This window comes from Opisthocomus hoazin, chromosome 19, assembly GCF_030867145.1.
Source record: "Opisthocomus hoazin isolate bOpiHoa1 chromosome 19, bOpiHoa1.hap1, whole genome shotgun sequence".
NCBI classification, from domain to species: Eukaryota; Metazoa; Chordata; class Aves; order Opisthocomiformes; family Opisthocomidae; genus Opisthocomus; species Opisthocomus hoazin.
The window spans coordinates 9,754,711-9,776,810 of NC_134432.1; the positions used below are offsets into that span (position 1 = coordinate 9,754,711).

Consider the following 22,100-nt stretch of genomic DNA (forward strand, 5'->3'; position numbering starts at 1 on the left):
AAACCCTCCTAAACCCCAGGGAAACAAAGAGGAAACAAGCATTTTTCACATCACCATTTATTATTTTTAAGTTGGTCTCATGATTTGAAGTGGTGACGCTCCTCAGTGGCGTGACCAAACCTACACTGTTCATCTGGGCTGGGGGAGCGCGCTGGGAAGTTTGGCAGACGCAAGTGGGTGGCTGGCAGCTCGAGCGCGGTGCGTTCGTGCTTCCTCCTCTGCCTCTCCTGGCAGAGCGTGGGGAGCGAGGGCTCCAGCAGACCTCCGGGGTGAGATCGGCCGGTTGTGGTGGGGTGGCCGTGCCCAGCAGATAGTGAGGGTCACGCAGCAGCTTAGCTTAATTTACCAGGAGAAATCTGGCAGAGCCCTCAAGCTCTATCTGCTCTGGTGATTTGTTTTAGCCCTCCTGCAGACATCCTGTGTAAATATGCAAAAGAAAAGCTCCCACTTGTACATGAAGGGCTTAACCTGCTTTCAAGAGGGGTCAGTGCAATTAGGAGCGATGCCTGTCACTGCTGGGAGCTGGTACGTGATGGCAACCTGCCACTGCAGACATCCCCCCCTTCCCACTCTGGTGGGTCTGCTCTGGGGGCAAACCAGGGTTTCCCCAGCTCTTGTGTGGTTCCTGGACCGCAGAAGGCTGCTTCTGTACGTACCAAAGCACATTGCACTCCTAAGGGCTGGTTGCTTTGGCACAGGGATAAGATGAAATCAAAGGACAGTGCTTTTGTGTCAGACAGCTCATTTCCCTGTTAACTCTGGAACTCTGTCTTCTGCAGATGGTGTTTAAAGAGAAGTTTGCTCTATTGATCCAGCCTAATATCTCCTTGGAAGTCCTGAATGGAAATGATCCTGCTTATCTCTAATCAAAGCTGTTTCTTCTCTGCCTCTGGGCCAAAACTCTGCCACAGGCTCGGCCCTTGCAGGAGTAGTGGATGCTGAGCAGACACGGGGCTGTCTGGTACCTTTCGAGGCATGGCGGGAACCTGAAAATCAGCCCCTTCCCCCTGTGCCACTGGCTGCAATTTTGTAGTGTATACAAGGGGTAATTAGAAAGCAGCAATCCAGCAGCTCCTAACTAGGTGGTTGCTGCTTGCAGTACAGTAAGTCTGAAGAGGCATCTCTTTCCCATCTATTAAAATAGAAACCATCGCCAGCAAAAAAACTGGGAGGTGTGACTCAAAGTGGGGGAATGAAGAGGGATAGGGCTGATCAGTAGCTAGACACCCACATCAGGAGAGCATCTAAGCAAAACTGCTTGCATCCTACCGTTGTCAACGTGATTTCAAGTTAAACATATGTTTAAGTAGAGAAGGGACTGAGAGAATAGTTGGCTGTAGGAAATTTTTGGCTCACAGTGGTAGAAGGCACATGTTGAGGGTATCTATGGGATGGACAGTGTCAGAGTCGTCTCTACCACAGTGCTTTTCTATAAAGCTTTAACAAAGAGTGTGAGGTTGCGTTGATCTTGCTTTTCTTTCTCTCTTGTTACCCAAAACTGGCCCTGGACACTGGTCTAAGGTGTCCCTCTGCCCTTGACTCTTCGCCAGGCAAGCCTGGCTGGAAACCTTCCTCCAGATGGAGCAGGCTAGGAAAGGTAAGGAAATGCAAAGAGGAAAGAAATGAAAATGTATGATTGCCTCTAACGTTGCTTATGTTTTTGCTACCATTTAGATTGCTATAAAATGAAAGTAAAATATTGTGATTCCACTCTAATAACTTTTTTCATCCATTTATGCTGGCATAAATTTCCTCTGAGTGGAAATTTTTGTCAGAATCTTGTTGGGGCAGATCCTTTATTTTATTATTTGATTGCAAAGAACCTACTTTCTCCCAAATAGCTTTTTTTTTTTTCATTACAAAGTAATAACTGAAGATGGCCAGCCAAAGCCCCATAACGCAGTGAAGGCAGTCCAGCTGGTGAGCTGCAATGTGAGAGGCAACCAGGTATATACACCGGGTGCTGAGGTGGAAGCATCGCCAAAGCTAATTATGACATTTTCAGCCTAAATAGTTTGGTTCCTTGTTAGCTGGATCAAAAAGTCAAAACTTCTGTGAAGGAAGCTTTGACAGGGGAAGGCTTTTGGCTGGGTTTCTCCACGGGACCACTGTCCCCTGCCACGCCACCCCACGCCTGCTCCTCTCCGCCGGGCGTTGTGGTGGGGCAGCCATTCGCCCCTTTACCCTCCCCTTTCCAGGGAACCACTGGCTGAGGCTGCAGTGGGGACACAGCCTGGAAAAGCAGCTTCCCAGGAAAACAAGCCCTCCCAGCCACCCACCTCTGTGGGGCGGTTTCATCGGCTCCAGGGATTTCATCCCCTGGCCCAGGGAGCGTGCAGGGGGCCCATGGCAGAGGTAGGTGCCTCCGGCTTGGGGTTAGGGCTGGGACTCAAACCATGCTGGTGGCCCTGGCTTGGTCCCCCGTGGTCGTGTGTCCCCGGGTTCTGCAGTGCCCGATGAGGGCAGGGAAATGGGGACAGGCCTGCATGGTACAGGGCTAAAAATGGCTGCCGGGCTTGTGGGGGCTGCTGGGCGCTGGGTGTCTCACAGCGGTGACAGGCCTGGGGGGGCTGTCACTCTGGGGACACAATGGCCACCGTGACTAAGGCCACGGGAACACGGGCAGGGTGGTGAGGAGGGGTGAGGTCCTCTTCCAGCCCAAACCCCTCCCGGGGAGGGCGAGGGCTTGGATGTGCAGGGCAGAGCTGGCAGCACCCGGAGGCCTCTGTGACGCAGGGGGACGGGGCAGGCCAGTGTTCGGGCATGGCTGCCCTTCCCCATGGCTGCCCGGGCTGGTGGGGCAGGAGGAAAAAACAGGGGCCTGGTGGAGGAGTCCCTGCTCCTCTGCCACACTGCGAGCAGCCCTGTGCTCCAGCCTGTCCTCGCCTGCTGCCAGGCCTTATTTTCCTCCTTTCCACCCCAGAAAAGTTAATTCTGACCATGGCTGTTTGAGCAGCTGGGGTCACAGCCCGGAGCCCCGGTGAGGCTAACCGGCGGTGTGCCCTGCATTGCACACCCTGGCTGCCGTCAGACCGCTCCACTTCCCTCCCCTCTGGCGCTTTTTAATTTCTTTTTCCTGTATTTCTTTCATTTTTATTTTCTTGGTGAGTGCAAGAGCCAGAAGCAAGGGCCATGGAGCCAGGCAGCCCTGCGCTGCCACCATGCTGGTCCCCGCTGCCGTGCTGCTGCCAGCGCCTGCTTCCCAGCCCCGAGCGCGCAGGGCTGGGCCCGGCTGCAGCCCCTCTGCGAGGCCCAGGCAGAACCAGTCCGGAAAGGCTTTTCCTCTCCTCGCTCTCCAGCCGTTCCCTCCCAGTCTGTGCTCCCAGCGCTCGCTGGGACGGTCTCTGCTGCAGGACTCTGCTCTGTGGGCAGGCGGGCAGGGAGAGCTGCCAGGGCAGGGGGGCACTGGGGGGGAGAATGGGGCCTCATGGCACGCACATCTTCCCCTCTGCTCGTGTCAGCCTGGACCACAAGCCAGGGAGACGTGGGAGAGAGCGTGCATACCCCAGGGCTATGAGACCCATCGTCTCTCCCTGAGCCTGACAGTGCACGTAGATCCACCCTCTCCTATACGCCCTGCAGGGCTTCTCCCCCCAATGGTTGGGTTTTTCTTGTATTAGCTCATTTTTCCCTTGCAGTTGCTGATTTTTCCCATGCGATAGCTCATTTTCCTTGCAAAATAGGCTAGGGCTGGGTTAGGCTCCAGGGCTTGCTTGCACATCTTGCTTCTTGTCTGAGGCTCAGGGGAAAAAAACGCCAGAGCTGCAGAAGGCAGGATGAATTTCCAGAGCTTTGGGCTGAAAAGCTGGCATCAGAGCAATGGGAGAAAGCATGAGGACTGAAGGAGGGTTTCATCTAGAATCGTGCCTTGGAGAGGATAGAGGAACAAGAAGGGGCAAGAGGCCATGAAAAGACGGTCACAGCCCTGTGGAGGGGCAGGACCCACGCTGACCGGAGAGGAGATGCAAACAGGTCTGGCTCCTGAGAGACATGGCTGCAGCAACCCAAGGTGCCTTTTCCCACCATGGAGCCAGACAGCAGCAAGCAAAGGGAATGCAGTGACACCAGCAGCCCCGAGTGCTACCAGCCATGTGCCCTGCCTGGCGCAGGGCTCCTCTGTCCAGGGCTCTGCTGCTGGATGTCCCCATTCCAGGTGACTGAGGTGGCAGGAGACCACGTTGTTCTTGCCAGTTGCTGCTGCCGTCACTGATCGGGGCACTTTGCAGCTGTCACCATAGGCTGTGAAGGCATCGTGATGCTGTTTGCCTGTGTTGCTAATGAGCACTCTGTCCCATGGCTTCACTTAGCAGTGTGGCACAGCACCCACTGGCAGGAGCTGAGGACCTGCCATGGCTGGAGCAGGGTTTATTAAGCAAAAAGAAGGGCCTGCTGGGAAATGTCCAGGATGGGTGATTTTCTAGGTGAAATAGAGGACAAAATCCCCATTTTTCACTCCATGTCGCCTTTCCCAGGGGATCCTTTGTTATTCCCCACAGAGACCTCAGTAGCCTGCAACGGCCCTGTGGGATCTGGGGCTGATTTCAGCCCTGTGCTGAAGGACATGGAAATCGCTGAAATGTTTGGTCGCCCAGAGAGCATCATGGCACTGGGCTCCCCCGCGACCTCCTCTTGGTGTGCGTGTGTCAGTGGTGGCCACAGGACTTTCCGCTCCTGGGTGGTTGGTGCCAGGAGCTGGGACACTGGGACATGCCACCTCCGGGGACACCCAGGGACACTGAGGTTTTGCTCACAGGTTCCTCTGCTTCCTTGGCCCCTGCAAGATCTACCAGGCAGGATTGTCTCTGCAGTGCGTCCCTACAGCACATGATGGCACTGCAGGAGCGCAAACCGCCTCAGCCTCCTCTGCAGCTTAACTGGATTTTTAACCCCTCCGTGGAGGCAAAGCTGCAGGTGTGAGGGCTTTCCAGGGACAAGGTGGGGAGGGAGGTTTGGGAGATGGCGATGCCCAGTGCTCTGCCTTCCCCAGCCAGGGCAAAGCCTTGAGTCCGAGCTGCTGGTTGCTGCTGCAGGATCGTCCCATCTCCTGGGGACCGGAGAAGCTGCAAGCGTACGTAGTGCCTTAACGTGGGCCCGAGCGTGCGTTGGTGAGCTGGTGGCTTCCAAAATGCACGGTGGATGCTCTGTGCAGTGGCTTCTCACAGCTGTGTGTGTGGGGTGTCCCTGGTCTTGGCAAGCCTGTGACGATTCCCCCTCTCTGCATAGGCCCAGACAAACCTTCCGAAGGAGACAGGCTGAGCTTAGCCAGGCAGCAAGACAGGTGGGTCTAGGGCTACTTTGGGCAGTAGCACCTGTAGACCAATGTGCACCAAATGCATCCGCCTGGGTGCACTGAGAAAAGCTGCCACCACCCTGGGCTCGCTCAGAGCCCATTGCTGCCACGTCATCTGGCATCACTTCTGGAGCTCGCACAGGCAGAGATGCTCTTCAAATATACACTGGTCGGAATCAAGCCCTGGTGCAGGTCTTGCACAATAGTATCCTGCTGGCTGGCAGATGGGTTTTTGAAGAGAGACAGCAAATTTGTTAGTTTTCTGGTTCCTGAAGTTACCTATCCTCTAGTCAAAAACCAGGGAGAGCTGTAGAGACGAACAGAAAGGCTGCAACAGCATTTCTATATAGCACATGCTTTTACCTGAAATAATCCCTGCGGGAGAGAAACGCTATAAAAATATCTGGATGTGACAATCCTGGTATTTATCTGTTCTTATCTACAAAGAATTGAAGAGGTATAAACCCAGCAAGTTCTGCCCCAATTATTGCCAGATCCCGTAGGTAGCAAAAGCAGTGTGATCCCCTTCCCAGAGGTTGTCTTGAATTATCTGGTGGACACAAGGTGGATAGCTCTGCTTTTCCTCCTCCTGTTGTCCCCATAGGAAAAAGTTATCTCTAGGACTTTTCCATAAGCCACAAGACCTATACCCAGGAAACAAAGCACAGATTCAGGAGAGGAGGAAAAAAAAAACCACCCTTCCAAGAGAGGGGAAGGACAGAGGGGGTCTGGTTCCTGCAGCTCTTGTCTGTCTCTCTGGATGGAGCACTCTTTGCTTGGTATCTGCCTGTTGTAAATGCAGCTGATGATTGATTTTCTTTCTCTTTCTTCTTTTGCACTTGTTTATTTTAATAAAGATAGAGATTTTTTTTTTTTGGAAACCTAAAGCAAAATGTTCCAGTGTCTCCACCCACCCTCCTGGCACTAAGCATTGACGGTTATTTCAGTAGTTATAATTTGATTTCTGCCTCTCCTGCTGGGCTGATGTGAGAGAAACAATATTTAGAGAAGTTGATTTTTTTTTTCCTGGAGCAGGGGAGTCAGAGGCTGGGAATGGTGTGGGAAGAGGGAAAGAGAATCAGCAAGAATGCACTCTCATTTTCTAGGCTACTTTTTTCCAAGTCTGTAATCTTTGATAGACAAAAATCACAGTATCACTCAACCGATCAATTGGTCTTCGGAAAATGGAGAGTGTCTCCTCTCTTTAGGTATTTTCATGTTATTCTTGGTCTGCTGCAGTGACTCATTGTAGCTGCTCTATCAATGATTTTAGATTTGTAGCCCAAACTGTTATAACCTCCATTTTGCAAATGGGGAAACTGAGGCACGGAGTAGTAAATTGGCTCCTTCCCCTTCAGATTGCCTGTGCAGCCAAGAACAGTGTACGGCACAGGCACTAAGGGCTGATTTCCAAACCCAGGATATAGTCAGCACACACAACCCAAACCACATCTTCAGCGGCACTCAGCTCCCAATTAAACTTAGACAAAATGAGGTTTCCACTAGTGCTTAGCAGCCAGCCCTTCTTCAGTGATAATACTGAGCAGCAGATTTTCAAAAGAATTCAGCTACTCCTCAGCTCTTGGAGTTTCTTAGGGAAAACCTCCTGCATTTTGCTAAGAGGAATGGCTTTTTCTTTGCCAAAAATCTGACCCCTCATTTCTAGGCAGAGAATTAAAAACTTGTTCATCACTTTTTTCTACTTTTTAAAGGAGTAGCATCCCTCTTTTTCCTTTTTTCTTTGATTTTTTCTGTCTTCTAGAAACGGGGTTAGTGATTGCTTCTGTGCATATCTGAAGATAATAGCTTTGCTAAATAGTTTTTCCTCTTTCAAAATATATATCAAGATTGTCTGCTGCACAGTTTACATTTCCTGCTGTGGAGACAAATACTTTAATTAAAATGGAAGAAAAAAAAATCACACAGAAAAAGAAAAGCGTCTGTGAACAGAAGCCTGAAAGGCTTGAGAGAAGGAGAGATGGGCAAATGAAGCCCTTTGGCCGTCAGGATGCATTTGCATGAAGGAACGTGTATATGACACAGGCTTTTGGGACTATTTGTCTTAATGTAAGGAGGGAGGTGCCCGCGAAAGTCCCAGCTGTATGAAGAAACCCAGTTGCATTTCTGTCAAGCAACAAGAGACCTTTTCTCAAAAATCTTGTCCTCCACCTCCTGCGCCAGTTTGTGTATAGGACAGATGCAGTGGCTTGGTTTCAGATGATGGTGTTTTGAGAATAAAGAAGGAAGTGGGATCTTCTACCAGCGTTGACCCTGCCTCTTCCCTTCACTTAAGAGCAAAATGTTAAATACATCCCCTGTGGTGGCTGTATTTGATTATGGGACTTGTTGTGCCTGCTCTCCCTCCCTTGGCTTCAGCTTGCCCCTGGGGAAAGCATAGCAGCAGCAAACAGCAAGAAACTCCTATGTGTGCCAGGCTGATATTAAGTCTGGGGACAGATGAGAGGGATGGGAAGTTGCAAGTACAAAATTGCTGCTCAGACCTGAAGATTTTCTCCCTAAGTCTAGTTGAAGACTGAAAGCATCACATCTAGATTTGATTGCAAAGTTTGACAGAGTAGGAGAAAGGGAGACCTCATTTATAAGTGAGAGTGCAGTGTGAGTCTGCAAGTCTTGCCTGCAGGAGAAGTGCTAAGAGCACTCTTTCTTTCCTTGTGTTTTTAAGCAAAGGAAACAGCCTGTGAAGGGCACCCACTCCCATACCCACAGTATGCCAGAAGACATGAGCTAGCTCTTTCTACACCCCTGTCTTGAGATCTTTCTAGGAAACACTCCCAACACCCTGCCCCTAAACTACATCCATCCACCTAGAAAAACACCCCACCTTCCTAAAACACACCAGGCTACCAGGACTTCCTATTTAAGGCCAGCCCTGATGCACTCCAGGTGCTGCCCACAGCTGGGGGATCACTGGAGCTCCTTGGCATGGCCAGGGGAAGCAGCAGCTGCCAGCCCTGGTTTTCAGAGGGCTGGGTGGCAGCAAGCAGTAGGATCTGTTTGAATTTATTAATGAGCCTTGCAAAGGTCTTTTTCCAGGCCAGGGTATAGGGGGAAGAGGGTGGATTGAGAGCACCATGGAGCACTTCCCCCTGCTGAGCTGGGATTTGTATCTGGCTCATTGAGGATAATTAGATGATCACCATCAGATGGGTAAGCTGAGCTCTCACTTTCTGCACCAGCCCTCTAAGAGAGGAGCATATTATTTCTGTTCTTCACCAGCCTGAACCAGCAATCGTCTCTTTGAGCTGTGACGCTGTCCCTATATAATTAAGGCTGTCAGTCACAGTCAGACACCTAAACACTACAAACTCCATGGCTTACAAGGATTGATCACAGGACTTCATTGCTTGGCAGACAAAGCAGCACTTTGCAGACTCTCTTTTCCCTTGTTGGAGGTACAAATTGTGGGGCTGTGAGAAGGAAATGTCCCTGGGAAAAAGGTTGGGTGCCTCCAGTGCTTATTGGGTGTGCTAGCTCTGACCAAGTGTCCAGCACAGGTGGTGGGATAAGCTGCACTAACCCTGATCACTGTTTCAGGTTCAGAGCCTGCTTCTGGGGCTCAGGGTATGGGTAGGACCTGCCTATGCTGGCAGGGATTTGGAGTGCTTATCTACTGCCTCAACTGGCCAGAGCACCCAGCCAAACAGTGAGATAAAGTCTTGACCCAACGCAGCCGCTCTTCTCCATGCAAGGGGGTCTTACGGGTCAGCAAACAGAGCATGGTGGGGGTCCAAGGCTGTACAGGCAGAAGCATTGCATCGGGAAGTCTAGGCTTGCAGGACAGGCGCCCAACCTGTCTGTCTCCGCAGAAATATCAGGTGAAAGCTTATCAGCCCTGTTTTTGACTGGTGTCCTCTCCACTGTTTTTCAGGAGTCACACAGAGACAGCATGGATATCAGATCTGTAGCAGGGAGGCTCTTCCAGTGGAAAAAGCTGGTGATGTGGCTCTGTGTAGGTAAGAAAACCTGAATGTATGCTGAGCCTTGCTCTCTCCCAACCAGCACTCACCACAGTGTCCCCCTGCCCTAGGGCCTTGCTGGGCTGGGGCTCTACAGAAGGAGGGGACCCTCCTGGCCACTGATGTATTCACTGGAGACACCCCAAAAATGGGCAGTGATGGAAGAGGGGAAGGAGGAGACGTGTTTTCATAAATCAGACACGTGCAGCTTTAGGTGTCCCCACAGGCTGAGATGGGGGTGAGTTCCATGTGCTCCCAACACTTGGGCATCAGCAATGGGAGCACAGAGCCTAGTCATGGTGGTTTCTCCAGCAGCTGAAGCTTCCAAATGCTGAGCCCCCTCCCGAAAGTGGCTGCACCACATGCAGCTCTGCTGCGTGCAGGCTATGCACTCGCGTTTGTCACTAGCGAAGCTGGGCTTCTCCAGAGAGGCATTAACCGTGCCTGTTTTGAGTGTATTTTTAGAAAATCAAGTCATCTTGGAAGTCTTTGGGGGTGTGGAGAGTAGAAAAGCATCCAAAAGGTGATTTTTTTCCCAAACTGTAAAAATCTTTTTGTTGTTTTGCACAATTGTAAAGTGAATTCTCCCCTATGCCCACAATATACTGCTTCTGCAGCAAGGGCAAAGGAGGAATAAATTCTTTCAAAAGTGTTAAAATTTGCAAACACCTGTGCAAGGCCTGCCTCCTGTGTGATGTGTGTGCTCAGGGCTGTGGGAGGATGGAGCAGGGTTAATGTGTTTCTGTGTGGGGGAGGTCTAGCAGTCACTCTCTGATAGATGCTGCTGTAATCTTTGCAGGATGAAGGTCCAGAAGTGGGTGTTTACCTGTGGGGTGTGGGTGTGTGTGTGTAGCAGCCCAGAAGTAAGCAGCTGATGAGAGCCTCTGCATGCCGTGTGTAGGAGGTCCAGGAGAGATCCATTGATACAGTGGCTGTACAAGCATGTGTAACTGCTTGTGATCTCCCTCCAAGAGAAAGAAACCCAATTCTAATTTCATACCATCGTTCAAAGGCTGGTTGGTTGTCACAAAAAAAATCACTGCTGCTGAATGACCAAGACGCTGTCATTTTCGTTAGATGGGTGCAAATGCTGGAGGACTGTTTCCCCTCTGCATCTGCAGTCCCAAAATCACCCATTTGGAGCAGGGCCACGTGGGGCGAGCTGAACTCATGCTCTGAATCAGCACAGTGCCTGCTCAAGGTGAAGAGCCTCTCAGACAAACTATCGTCCACGTTACCGAACTGCTTTTGCCTAATGTTTCTCTGGCATGAACCTCTTGACTTCAGCCTGGGAAGCAGCCCTGGTCAGGACTGGAGGATTCCTCTTGCATGTAGATTTGTTCTTGTTGCTGTAAGCCTTTGCTGTCCTCAGCAAAAGCTTTTGCCCTCTGGGCATGTACCCAAGCACCACAGCTCACCCCAGCAGCGAGCACAACCGGGAGGGCTGTGGGTGCAGGGAAGGGGGGCTTTGGGTCCGGGCCAGCCCCACGGTGAGTGTGCTGAGGGGCCGAGGGCTCGTCTGGCTCTGAGAGTGTCATGGTCAGTCCCTTCCCCTCTCTGCACTGTTGCCCTGTCATTTTACAGATTGATGCGAGCAATTTCTGGAGCACTGTGCGGCTTGAGCTTGAAAGCAAGCGTCCTTAGCTGCTGGGGAAAAAAAGGCTGCTGCATTTACTAGGGTTCATCACCAGAAGGCCCCGTTGAATTTTGTCTAGCAAGGGGCTGACTCAAATACAGCCACTTGGAGGCTCCAGACTCTGGAGCAGGCTCTGCTGGTCTGCAGGTCGCACGCTGCAGGGGGTCGGGGGTGCTGCCAGGGGCTGCGTGTGGGGTGGTCCCCGCTATGCTGCTGCTGCTGCGCCTGTGTCAGCCTCGCCATTGCCTTCCGCAGGTCTGTGCGGGCAGAGCCTGTACTACTCTGTGATGAACTCACATGAAAGTCACGTTGAGTAAGTTACCTTTTCTTCTTCCCTTTTCTGACCTCAGTGCCACTGTGGTGTGGGCTGGTGGTGGGGGACAGTTTTGGAAAGAGTAGGTAACCACCCTCCCAGGACAAACCCTTAATGAGAAACCTATCCCCCACTAAGGTATGAATCCTTGGGGACTTGGAGGGCTGTGTTCTGCCTGGCAGTGACTTGAGGGTGCGGCAGACAGAAAAGCAGCAGGATGGAACATCAGCAGTGATCCTGAAGGTGCCTTAGCTAGACTGCAGCAGAGATCCCGGGGTGCTGATGGTCACTTCCAGAGTGCCTTGTGAACATCCCACAGTGCTAGTCATTGCCTGCCTCTGTCTGGAGGAACAAATGAGGCTTACCTGGGGCCAACGATTTCCTAAAACTCAAGCTGTTCAAGGTCCCGAGCAGCTTGACCTAGATTTGGCATTAGCTCTCCAGAGATCTGTTTCCACCGAAATTCCTTTGTGTAAAAGAGCCCTTTATGTGCTCTTGTGGGGCAGGGGGTGCTGTTCATCGGACAGAAGTGGTCAGAAGCTAGGAGGCAGGACAACATGATCAGGAGCTCAGAACATTTGTAGACCTCTTTAAGAGACCTCCTGAACTATCGCTGATTCTCAGGCCACAGCCTGAGAGCCTTTAGGACGGGCTAATAGGAAATGAACCTTGTTTCTTTCACAGGAAGCATCTCGGTGCTTGCCAGAGGCGCTTTGAGTGGAGAAAGCCTTTTCTTGGAAGGTTTGTTAGCCATGTCTCATTTGTTTGGGGAATTTTATTGAGAGATGAATCAGTGTCCCAGTGGCTGCTAATGGGTGGAGACTAGCAGCCTGGGGTTTATGTGCAGATGAGCAAGAAGGGAAATAGAGATATAGAGATAAGTTCAGCTAACTGTTGTGCAATGGCACCTTGACGCGGTTACAAGTGAGCCAACAGACCAGCAGAAAGATGCAACACGGATGCGTGTTTAAAATGTCCTCTGAGGGACAATCAGAGAGGAAAAGATGCACTGTTGAACAGATCAGTGGGCAGCGAGGCTTGGTCTTGGGTGTCATGATCTTTGTCATGAAGTGAATGAATAAATGAAATTGGAAACATAACTGGAATTCTGCCCCTCTCTCCTCTTGTGGATAAATAATGAAAGGATGAAAAAGCACTCCCCAGATGTGTACAGAAATACGAATGACTGAAAAGGGGGAGGAACTGGGGGGGGCAGAGCTTGAGGGAAATGAGATTTTACTGTCACTGCTGCTCAGAAGGTAGATTAGAAACCGCACTAACAACTGTACATAAAAGATGTGGGTCATTTCTGGGAAGTACTTCAGGATAGCTCAGTAGCTTTCCAAAGCTCTTCATTATGCAGCGTGCTTCAGCTGCCCTAGTCCTTGTGCCTGATACTGCTGTGACTGCTCCACTCATCCCTAAACTACTGCCTCTCTGAATCTCTCTTGGTAGGTTTGAATCTCACTGGACGCCTTTCCTGACCAGCAAATCCTTATACTCACTCATAGACAGACCTTTTAGAAGAGATCTTGAAAAAGTTCCGTGGTTCCATAAACTGCCTTTCGGGCTGCAGAGCTCAGGTGTTGCAATGCTTTTCTGTCAGAATTGCTGTGTCTTGGAGGTACATTGTGCCCCCCTGCGAGGCAGCCTTGGGTGCTGCAGAGGAGATGGAAATACAGCTGGGTACCAGGGTGCAGCAGGGGAAATCTGGACTGACTGGATGGCATGCTTTTGAGAAAGGGTCATGATGGTGGTGATGGAGGAAGGGGAGAAGTGCTTTAACTCCAGGCTCTGGCTGTGCCAGGAGGGATGGAAAGGGGAAGGCGGACAGCAATGCTCCTGTGGATGAAGCAGGAGCCATTAAGGAAGTTACCAAATGCCAATGGAGAGAAGATACTGAGTGGGTCAGTGCCTTTTGGCCTTTTCAGTGTGAGGAGCTACAGAGCAGCTTGGTTGCTGGCAGTGCTGGTCATGAAGTGCATGCCTTCTATGTGGAAAAATGCCTCAGTTTGGACAGGGTTGGACAGAGGGATGTGACAAGAGTGGTGTTTGAGCAGGCTCTCCCATGTAAAGTGTCCTGACACTTTATAAAAGGATGAAAACTATCTCTTTAGAGCAGGAGAAAAAGGAGTTGGCTTGTTGACAGTGGTAGAGCCACGTTTCTTCCCTGAAGGTCACCCTTCAGCTTCTTGTCTTCCAGTTCCCTCTGCTTTTACCACGTTGCAGCTTCTTCCACAGCAGGAGCTGCCTGGATCCTTTGCCTGGTACGCAGCTGGAGATGGGTGTTGGGGGAAGCAAACGTGCGAGGGAAGTGATAGTTGGATTGAGAGCCCTGATTTCTGCAGCTACTCAAAGTTCTCTCTCTTAGTGCTCAACTTCACAGCCCTCTCTGCCGCTCACTCCTGTCACTGTTCTCCTCTCTCAGTAGGTTTCTCTTTCTCTCTCTTTTAAACATGCTCTTTCAAGCAGCTTTTGTACTGATGAATTTAAGCTTCTAGATCCCAGCTCCCTCCCTTTAACTTCTGTCGTACCCTGATCTCTGTTCTCAGCATTGCCCAGTCCCATCTATTTTCTCCTGCTCTAACTCTGTCCCAAGTGTGACAGTCCAGGGTTTCGAAAGTTGGGTGCTGCCTTCAGTTCTGCCTGCCCACATTCAGGGAGAGCAGAAAGATAAGTAGACTATAGCAGCTGTTGGAAAACACGTTCATTTGGGCTCTTCTTTCCTCTAATTCATTAGAGGAATTATTCTGTGGCCTCTCATTCTTTCCACAATACACTGCATGCCTCAAGCAGAGGTTCACTTTCCTAGTTACTGCTCTGCTGGGTATCCACACTTGGCTTTTTCTCCATTTCTTCAGCATCTTGTGTCCTCTGGCTAACTAGAAATCCCTCACAATTTTAGTGGTATGTTGATGGCACTGCATTGCCTTATGGTCACTAAGATAAGACCCCTCTGTCTAGGATACAGAAGGAGTCCTACTAGACAGGGCTTTGCTCCTCTGATGCCAACCCAGGAGTTACCTGAGAACATCAAAAAGGCCCCCAGGGGATGCTGATCTAACCTGGTGGAGACACTTGTCAGAGAAGGGCTTAATCTCTTGCAATTTATTCTTTTGCCAGTTTATGGTGCCAAAGGTGCATTGTGGTGGGCAACAGCTACTCCATCCATGGCCAGCGCTTTGGGAAAATGATTGACTCTCCTCATGTTGTCATAAGGTACCGAATCTTAATATGCACGTGACTTTCTTGCCTGGCAAACGTAACACCTAGGATCCATCAGCTCAAGTAATCAAATAACTTTCTTGCAGTTTATGGCCAAGCACGGGCACTGCAGGAGCCAGAATTTGTGCCACTCATTTGCAGACTTTGTGCCTGGGAGCTGGATAGCCATCTCCAGCTCAGTGGAGTGGCAGGCAGCCCCATTGTTACAAGACTACATGCATTTTTACTCTGACTTGAGAAAGTAATTTAATTTCTCTGTGCCTCACTTTCCTATCTGAAAAATAGTGGTTGTCTGCCACTGCTGTCTGCCTTTTTATTGCGAGGGAAGAGCTATTGGTGTGTCTGTGTGAGGTGCCCCATACCGTGGAACCGGACTGCCGGGTTGGGCCATTGCTCTCAAGTGAGTTCACGCAGCCAGTCATGTATCCAACAGCACACCCGTTGCCTCTGTTCTTGGGAGCAAGTGATACTGAAATGGGACAAATTCTGACTTTGATTCTCAGATTAAATGATGTTCCAGTAAAACAGCACAAGGAAGATGTGGGTGAGAGAACAAGTATCCGTCTCTTCTTCCCTGACTCAGCTCTGCCCAACCCTCTGGAAAACAACGACAATGACGCACTGATGGTCTTTGTACCATTCAAGCCCTTGGATTTCCTCTGGCTCAGGGAAGTATTGCTGAAAACAAGGAATAAGGTGAGATGTCTTTAATGAGGGAAGGTTGAAATCAGATTACTTGTAGTGACATATTCAATAGCTCTAATAATTGTATGTCTCTCAAATACTTAATGAGCTGCATAATGCATCTGAGACCTTACTTTTCACTAATTAGAAAGACCCCAGTCTCAGCCACATTGGAGACAGATGTACAGGAATGAGTGGAAAAGACCAGGAGATCCTTTGTCCCTCTGAACTCTCCTGACTCCTTCCGAGCACCCAGGCAGAGCAGTGGACCACAGCTAACTCCGGGGTCTTTATCATGGCACTGTGTGGTGTGTGTGGGCATGCCTTAAGTGTCTCTCTGCCTTTCTCCTCCAGACGAAGGTGGGCTTTTGGAGCCAGCCCCCTCAGGAGTGGAATGGGAATGTCTCTCAGCTACATATTCTCAACCCACATGTCACCTATGAAGCGACGTACAAACTGCTGCAGCTGAACGCATCAAGCAGGGTATGATACCATGCCAGAGAGCAGACAGATGAGCAGTGTTCTGTGTCTCCTCTTACACCTTACTGCTTCAGTGCCATGCAAGGAGACGGAAGTCCCATTCACTAGATTGGCTAGTCCCTTCCTCTAGAAAACCAGTCTTTCCCTGTAGTGTGGAGTTTCAGGTTTAGAGCCCTGCTCCTACCCAGAAAAGGATGACTTTTCCCCAGCTGTCACAGCACTGCAGTGTTACTCTCACTTCAGTCTGCCTCATCACCGCTTGCCATTTAGATTCAAATCCCTCTTTAGATTTGTATTTCTGTCCATAGTTCTAGACTTCAGAAAGCCTGGTTCTCTAGTGACGAGCAGCTCTTCCGTATAAGCCCTTTCGTATGTGTTCCTGTGCTTTCCCTGTCTGTAGACCATTACTGATTAGCTAGCGTATTATGGGAGGAATTTTGGTTGGCATTCCTTAAAACACTCTGTTATCACAGATCTCTGGCCTGAGGCTGGCTCTTATGCCCACTACTTCTGGAATGAAGATTTTTCCCTCCACTGCACAATGGAGGATTATTTCTTTAATGAATCTAATGATACTTTGTCTTTGGTCCTGACGATCTTTGTGATGGTGTTGTGCTATCTTTAATTAACTTTAAGCCTGCCAGGCACTACCAGGATGTTTATAATCTGCAACAAATGCAGGAGAAGCTTGAAGGCTTGGTGTGGTAAAATCACCTTGTCCAAGGTCATTGCACTGACTGTCGACTGGGGCTGAGATTAGATGCCAAGTCCCCGACTGCTGAAGTGATGTGGTACAAAAAAGTACATTTCCCTGTTAAAATGTTTGGAAAGTGCAAAGTGGGACAATCCAGGGAAGCAGCGCGAAGCGCTGAGTTAGACTTGGGGGACCAGAGGGCATGTTCAACTGCTCGTGAGTGTGGTAGCTGTGCTGTCACAAGCCTTTTAAGGCAGCATTTGATTTTGTATGTGGCCATGTTAGCTTTACGTGAGCAGAAGGCAATTCTGTAGCACGCGGGCCAGGGACAGGAATTTAATGTGTGGATTAAAAGTGAGGTATCATGTGAGGGCTGCCAGTGGGGAATACACACAAAGAGGCACATGGAAAAGAGAGATACAGAGAGCTTGTATAGACTCGTTCATGGATGTGGACTTGTTAAAAAGCATGCAGATTCCATCTATTTGAAGCTTTTTGATTTCCATGGAGCTCTATGTTTTATCATCCCAGAAGCTGTATGTACCTGAGCCCTCATCTTCTGCAGCACTTTTTCAGAAGATGCTCCTTGTTTGAGTTCTGGGAGTACTGTCCAGGCATCTGTCCTGTTTTATTTACATAATTTTTTGCTATATTGAGCGTGGTAGAAGCTACTGGTCCCAGCTGCAGAGGTGTTGCTGGTGTCACTATTGCAAAAGTATGAGTTTGAAATCCTAAACACGTGTTCTCTCTTCCCTTCACAGAGATATGCCACCACAGGAATCATTGCTTTGAACTTAGCCCTCCATATGTGCCAGGAGGTCAATATTGCAGGCTTTGGGGACCCTGACAACCATGACAATACTACGCCAATACATTATTACAATACGGGTCACTCACAGAAAAAAGAGGTAGAAAATGCCTCCCCTTCAAACTGAGGTGTCCTCCATAGGGGAACCTACCAGGCAAAGCTGGGTGTCAAGCAGCTGGGAGGTCTGGTAGCTATTGTGGGTGTTACCCATGGAAATTCCTGCTATGACATGCCAGGGGAATGTGTTGGGACATGCTTTGTTCCTGGAGGGCAGCCTGGGCACAGATGCTGGCACCTTCAGGGTGCCTTTCATCTGTCCTAGTTCAGTGATGAGGTTCCTGTGCAGTGGGAGTGCTGCTAGGGACTGCAGGCCAAGTTGGGTTGGGCAGGATCCAGTGCATTTTGGGCAGGATGACGGGCACTGTAAGGAGTAATCTATCATTTTGCCTCTCTTGTCTCTTCAGCTCTTTCAGCACAATATCACTGCTGAGAGGAACTGGCTGCTGAAAATGATCGTGTGGGGGGTGATTGCTGACATAGCCAGCCCTTCCTTCCAGGCCCAGAACTGCTGAGAGAGGGCCGTGCTCCAGACACCACTGATGATCCCAGCTGGGCTTTGTCCTTGTTCCAGGTTGTTATGAGCACGTCACAATATGTCCTGTCACATGTAGGGTGGGAGATGAATCCCTGAGATTCAGAGCGCTTGCCCTTTTCTCTGTTGGCCTCTGGTTTCCACTGCTGACTGCTGCGGTGAAGAGTGGAGTGTTGCACAACCCTTCCGCCTTGGTTAATCCTTTCCTGGTTTGTAAAGAGCCATCCTGTGCTCATTAGTTATTTGTGAAAAGCACCAAACTGAGATGCTAAGCTGGTCCTCAGCCCCTCAGAAAGGGGAGGGGTGAGGGTGCAATACCTGCCATGGGATTTCAGACTCCTTCCTAAGTAGACTGGAGTGAGAGAGTCATTCTCATCACTTTGGAAAAGGGCCAGGTTGAACACTCAGAGATTTCAGTGTCTTGCTAATTGTTGGGAAACATTAATGTCTGCAGGAAGCAAGAAACATTGTTACTTTTATTCTGTTTATGAATAAATGTACTTCTCTTTTCAATGAGTTGGCACTGTCTTATGGGAGGGGGATTTCTGGTTAAGACAGGTGAGAATTTCCTTAGTATCTCCTATGAGCATTTCCTTAGTATCTCCTATAAGATCTTCTCATGGATTTATGATCCCCTGTAATACACTGGCTTTCTTCCTTCTCAGCATACTCTCAGGATGTTTCTATGTCTCTTCCAGCTTGTTCTAAGCATGGAGCCACCCTGCCAAGTCTACTTTGTCTTCCACATTGAAGAAGCCCCCTCAAACCCCCACTTATCTGTGGCTAGCAGATTCCACATTCCACCTCTGGCACCACACCTTCTCGTCCTCTACTGCTTCCTTCCAGGATGCAGCTATGTCATTTTTCCCCTTCTTTAATTCCCAAGTTGCTACATTTTTCCTGGCCTGTTATCATCATGGGTTCACTTCAGTTGCTGCCTCTCCAAAATGCTGCCTTTACTAACAGAAAGAACCTACGGTGATGAACCTAGAAGCTGACGACTATGTTGGTAAGACCACTTTGCTGCACCTCTTCGGGCAGGTGCTCAGTGGAAAAAAGACTCCTCTTGCATAGCTGTTTGGAGGAAAATTGTACGAGTGAGGTTGGTTTAATTTACATCAGGCTACATGTGCCTTAAAGCAGCAGCATTTGGGGTGTGGGAGCATTAGTACAGTACCCACATAACTGCTATCTGTTTCCATGGGAGAGGAAGCTTCTGCTTTCCCTCCCATTGCTTTCCTCCCTCCCCCTTGCTGTGGTCAGGCTTTCAGGGCGCTTCCTGTGCTATTTGTGTCACTCCTTTTTCTGGGTAACGTTTCTTCTAGTGTCTCAGCCCTGCCTCCTGAATGCTTTCCATACTGCCCTGTCCCTCACCATTTGCAAAGTGTTATTGCCCTTCATGTTGCTCTCACTGCTACTCTCTTTTGGCCAGTCTGGTTCCTCCTCCATTAGAGTTGAAATGGTTTTGTCCTCATTGGTGCATAAAATTCACAGCCAAAGAAATGCTGAGAAAACTCCCTCAAGGCTGCCTTGCCCTGGGAGACTGGTGGAAGAACTAGAGGCCCTGGTCCAGCTCAGTTTGAGAAAGGTTGCTTGAACGCTGAGAGGGGATGACTTGATCTTGCAGATGCAAACTGAACTGAGCTGAGTTTGGGAGGAAAATGGTGTTTCAATAAATTCCTCTTTATCAGGCGAACACTGAATTTGGGTTTTACTCTGTACACAAACAAGTCTTAATGCTCTAAATATCACAAAATAGTGACACAGGTTCTGCAGATTCCAAAAGTACGGTGTTCCAAATGCATGCAAGTATGCATTTGGATCTGGCTCGACTACTCTTTTGGAATTTATTGCTCTGTAAGTAATGGAAGTGGGCTCTCAACTATGTGGACAATTAATATTCCGTGTTCTTTTCCTAGTAGAGTAAAACAGCATAAAAATCTTAATGTCTAAAAGCCGATGTATAAAGCATAATATGAACTAACCCCAGGAGGTGGTTTACATTTTCTCTCTAGGTAATGCTTACACATGAACTTTGCCACAGCTTGCAGGAGCTGTGTCTGCACTTTCTGCCGCAGTTGTTGCAACATTTTCCTGTCATGTAGTGTCAGGTCATGGTAGTGAAACCATAAACATGAGGCTCAAGAGTCTGAGCATTGGCCACTGCCTTGCTTGCAGCAAGCAGGCCTGCTACACAGCTTTTTGCTCTTATGTTTAAGAGCTGGCTGGTTTTCCCTGAAAGTAGGGTTCTGTAATCTCTCCAGGTAACCATGATTCATTCGAGCAGCCTCTTGTTTCAGACTTTCCCAGAGTGTTGGAGTAATGTGGCAGAGGCTTAATATTTAACCGTGCTTCAGTGGTAGCACTGAATCCCCAAATCAACCTTTCTTGTGCCCAGTTTAAGAAGTCCGAGATCTGCAGTCCTCCATGACCTACACACCTTTTTTGTTTGATACTCTGAATAAATCCTTGCCCTACAGCAGACTCATTATCAAGAGAACTGGGGGAAAGGAAGCAGAATATGTAGGATAAGGCAAAGACATAGTAATACGGAGCGTATGCAAATCAGGCTATGAGATACCATAATAAGGTTGTAATGGAGGGGGAAAGAGAAAGAAAATTACTCCTATTGTTGCTTCTGTAGCAAAAGCTAACACTGGTATGAGGAAAGGCACTTATACTCCCTCTAAGCACAGCACACTTCATACCAAGGCACTGCGAACATCCTCGCACCAATCGCGGCAGTGAATCCCTGTCTCGGTGGCCAGCCGAGGGGTGACCGTGGTTCATCCGAGGCAGAAGGGCAGCGAGCTGCCGGCACTGTTTAGTGCCAGCCTGCCTCTCTCCAGGGGTCAAGGTAGCTCCACCGTCACTCACTGCCCGTCCATGAATGCTTGGCAAGCGAGTCTGGATGCCTCCACCATCTGTGTGAAATCCTTCCAACCATTTAGATTAAACATGGACTTCAGTAAAATGTAGGGCTCCTAACTGACCTGACATAGTCCACATGGAGTAGCTGCCACAGATAGTGACTATCTTGACACTGATTAATCACTTCCTCTAGTTGTGTATTTGTCCCTGGTTACTTGACACAGTTCTTCCCTAATAGCTTTTGAATAGTTCTGGGGTATACATATGACCTTGGCTTTGGGGAATAGCCCAGCTGATTACACACATTTCCTACTTCAACGTAGGCTTGGCTGCTTTTCATCAAACTAACTTGGACACTGGCTTTTCTGGGTTTTTTCCTTCCTCTCTGTACACTAGTATCTGTCCTTCACTGCACTGGGAAACTCCTTAGCTATGCTGGATTCTGTTTGGTTTAGGTGGCCCATCTGCAGTGGGCTGGGGCTTGGTCTGTACTCTATCGCATGTAGACACTGTCTGCGATTCCACCTCCGTGTCCTTACCTGTCACTTACAGTCACAGCATGACAAGCAATCTGCATTTCTGATGCTCTTGCTTCTGATGCTCCTTGCTTTGAAACTAGCAGTTAAATGATCTGTAACTAGAGTCAATCATTGCTCAGACAGACAGCAGCAAAGCTGCCTAACACCCCAAACTAAATGCAGAGTTTCTCTCTCAGTCTGAATGTTGTTCTTTTCTTCAAAGGTACAAGATCCAGAAGCAAAAGTCTTCCAGGCTGATCTTCCATCAAGTGTGAGATTATTACACCCACTTCATGGGGGGAAGCATCACAAGTGAGAGTTATAGGCATCAAGGCACTCTAGTAAGGGCCTGTTCTGATGATGCCCGTCTCCCAGCTCCTTCCCCAGCCTTGGTGTGGGGGGTGTGTGGATCAGTGCTATCCAGTGTTTACCAGGTCAGCCAGGAGCTGCTATGCGAGGCGGTGACTCACCAGTTCCAGGAAGCGATGTATTTGTGGGATTTGCAGAAAAAAGATCTTAAAGCCATTTTCAGATTTTTTTTTTTCCTTGTGATTTATAGAAATTGTTTTTCCCAGCAGAATGGCTGGGGAAATTCAACATACTGGTAAATTTTTGAGACATTTCCTTTTGCTTTTCCTATCCACTCAGACAACATTTCGGGCTTGGACAGGTGACTGACTTGCTGAGTATAACGACTGGTGCTGTGTCAGCTGAACCTCAAGGACCCAGTAACTGTCTACGCACCCTCAGCCTAGACCCCAGCTGCAGTGTGATGTGATTTAAGCTTAATTCACCACAGGTGACTGCTAAGCCGAGTTGCATCATCTGATACCCTTCTAGTTAGGAAGGCACTTAAGGCCAGAGCTCCAACCAGTCTGAGAGCAACACTGGGTCAGCTGGTGTAGCCTGATTACATGCCTGAACTTCTCAAGTACTTTTGGAAGTTCTTGTGGTGCTCCCCATCTCTACCTCCACAAATACTGTGTTGTCTAAATGCCAGCATCTCAGGAAT

General features: G+C 49.3%; 1 protein-coding gene across 1 annotated transcript; it reads left to right on the forward strand.

Annotated features, from left to right (window-relative positions):
• Positions 1 to 11,498: 11,498 nt before the first annotated feature.
• On the forward strand, positions 11,499 to 17,679 carry LOC142363608 (CMP-N-acetylneuraminate-beta-galactosamide-alpha-2,3-sialyltransferase 4-like). Its single transcript, XM_075439324.1, has 9 exons — positions 11,499 to 11,775; positions 11,900 to 11,957; positions 12,672 to 12,799; positions 13,420 to 13,483; positions 14,340 to 14,435; positions 14,945 to 15,137; positions 15,480 to 15,608; positions 17,061 to 17,207; positions 17,572 to 17,679. Exons 1-9 carry the CDS (start codon positions 11,499 to 11,501, stop codon positions 17,677 to 17,679), a joined length of 1,200 nt encoding a protein of 399 aa, XP_075295439.1.
• The last annotated feature ends 4,421 nt before the right edge of the window (positions 17,680 to 22,100 follow it).

Excerpts from the sequence above, each read along its gene's own strand:
- LOC142363608 (XM_075439324.1), top strand. The coding sequence starts at position 11,499 with ATGGTCACTTCCAGAGTGCCTTGTGAACATCCCACAGTGCTAGTCATT. Across the intron at positions 11,958-12,671 it reads AGAAAGCCTTTTCTTGGAAG|GTTTGAATCTCACTGGACGC; the intron begins GTTTGTTAGCCA and ends CTCTCTTGGTAG. Across the intron at positions 15,138-15,479 it reads TGCTGAAAACAAGGAATAAG|ACGAAGGTGGGCTTTTGGAG; the intron begins GTGAGATGTCTT and ends TTTCTCCTCCAG.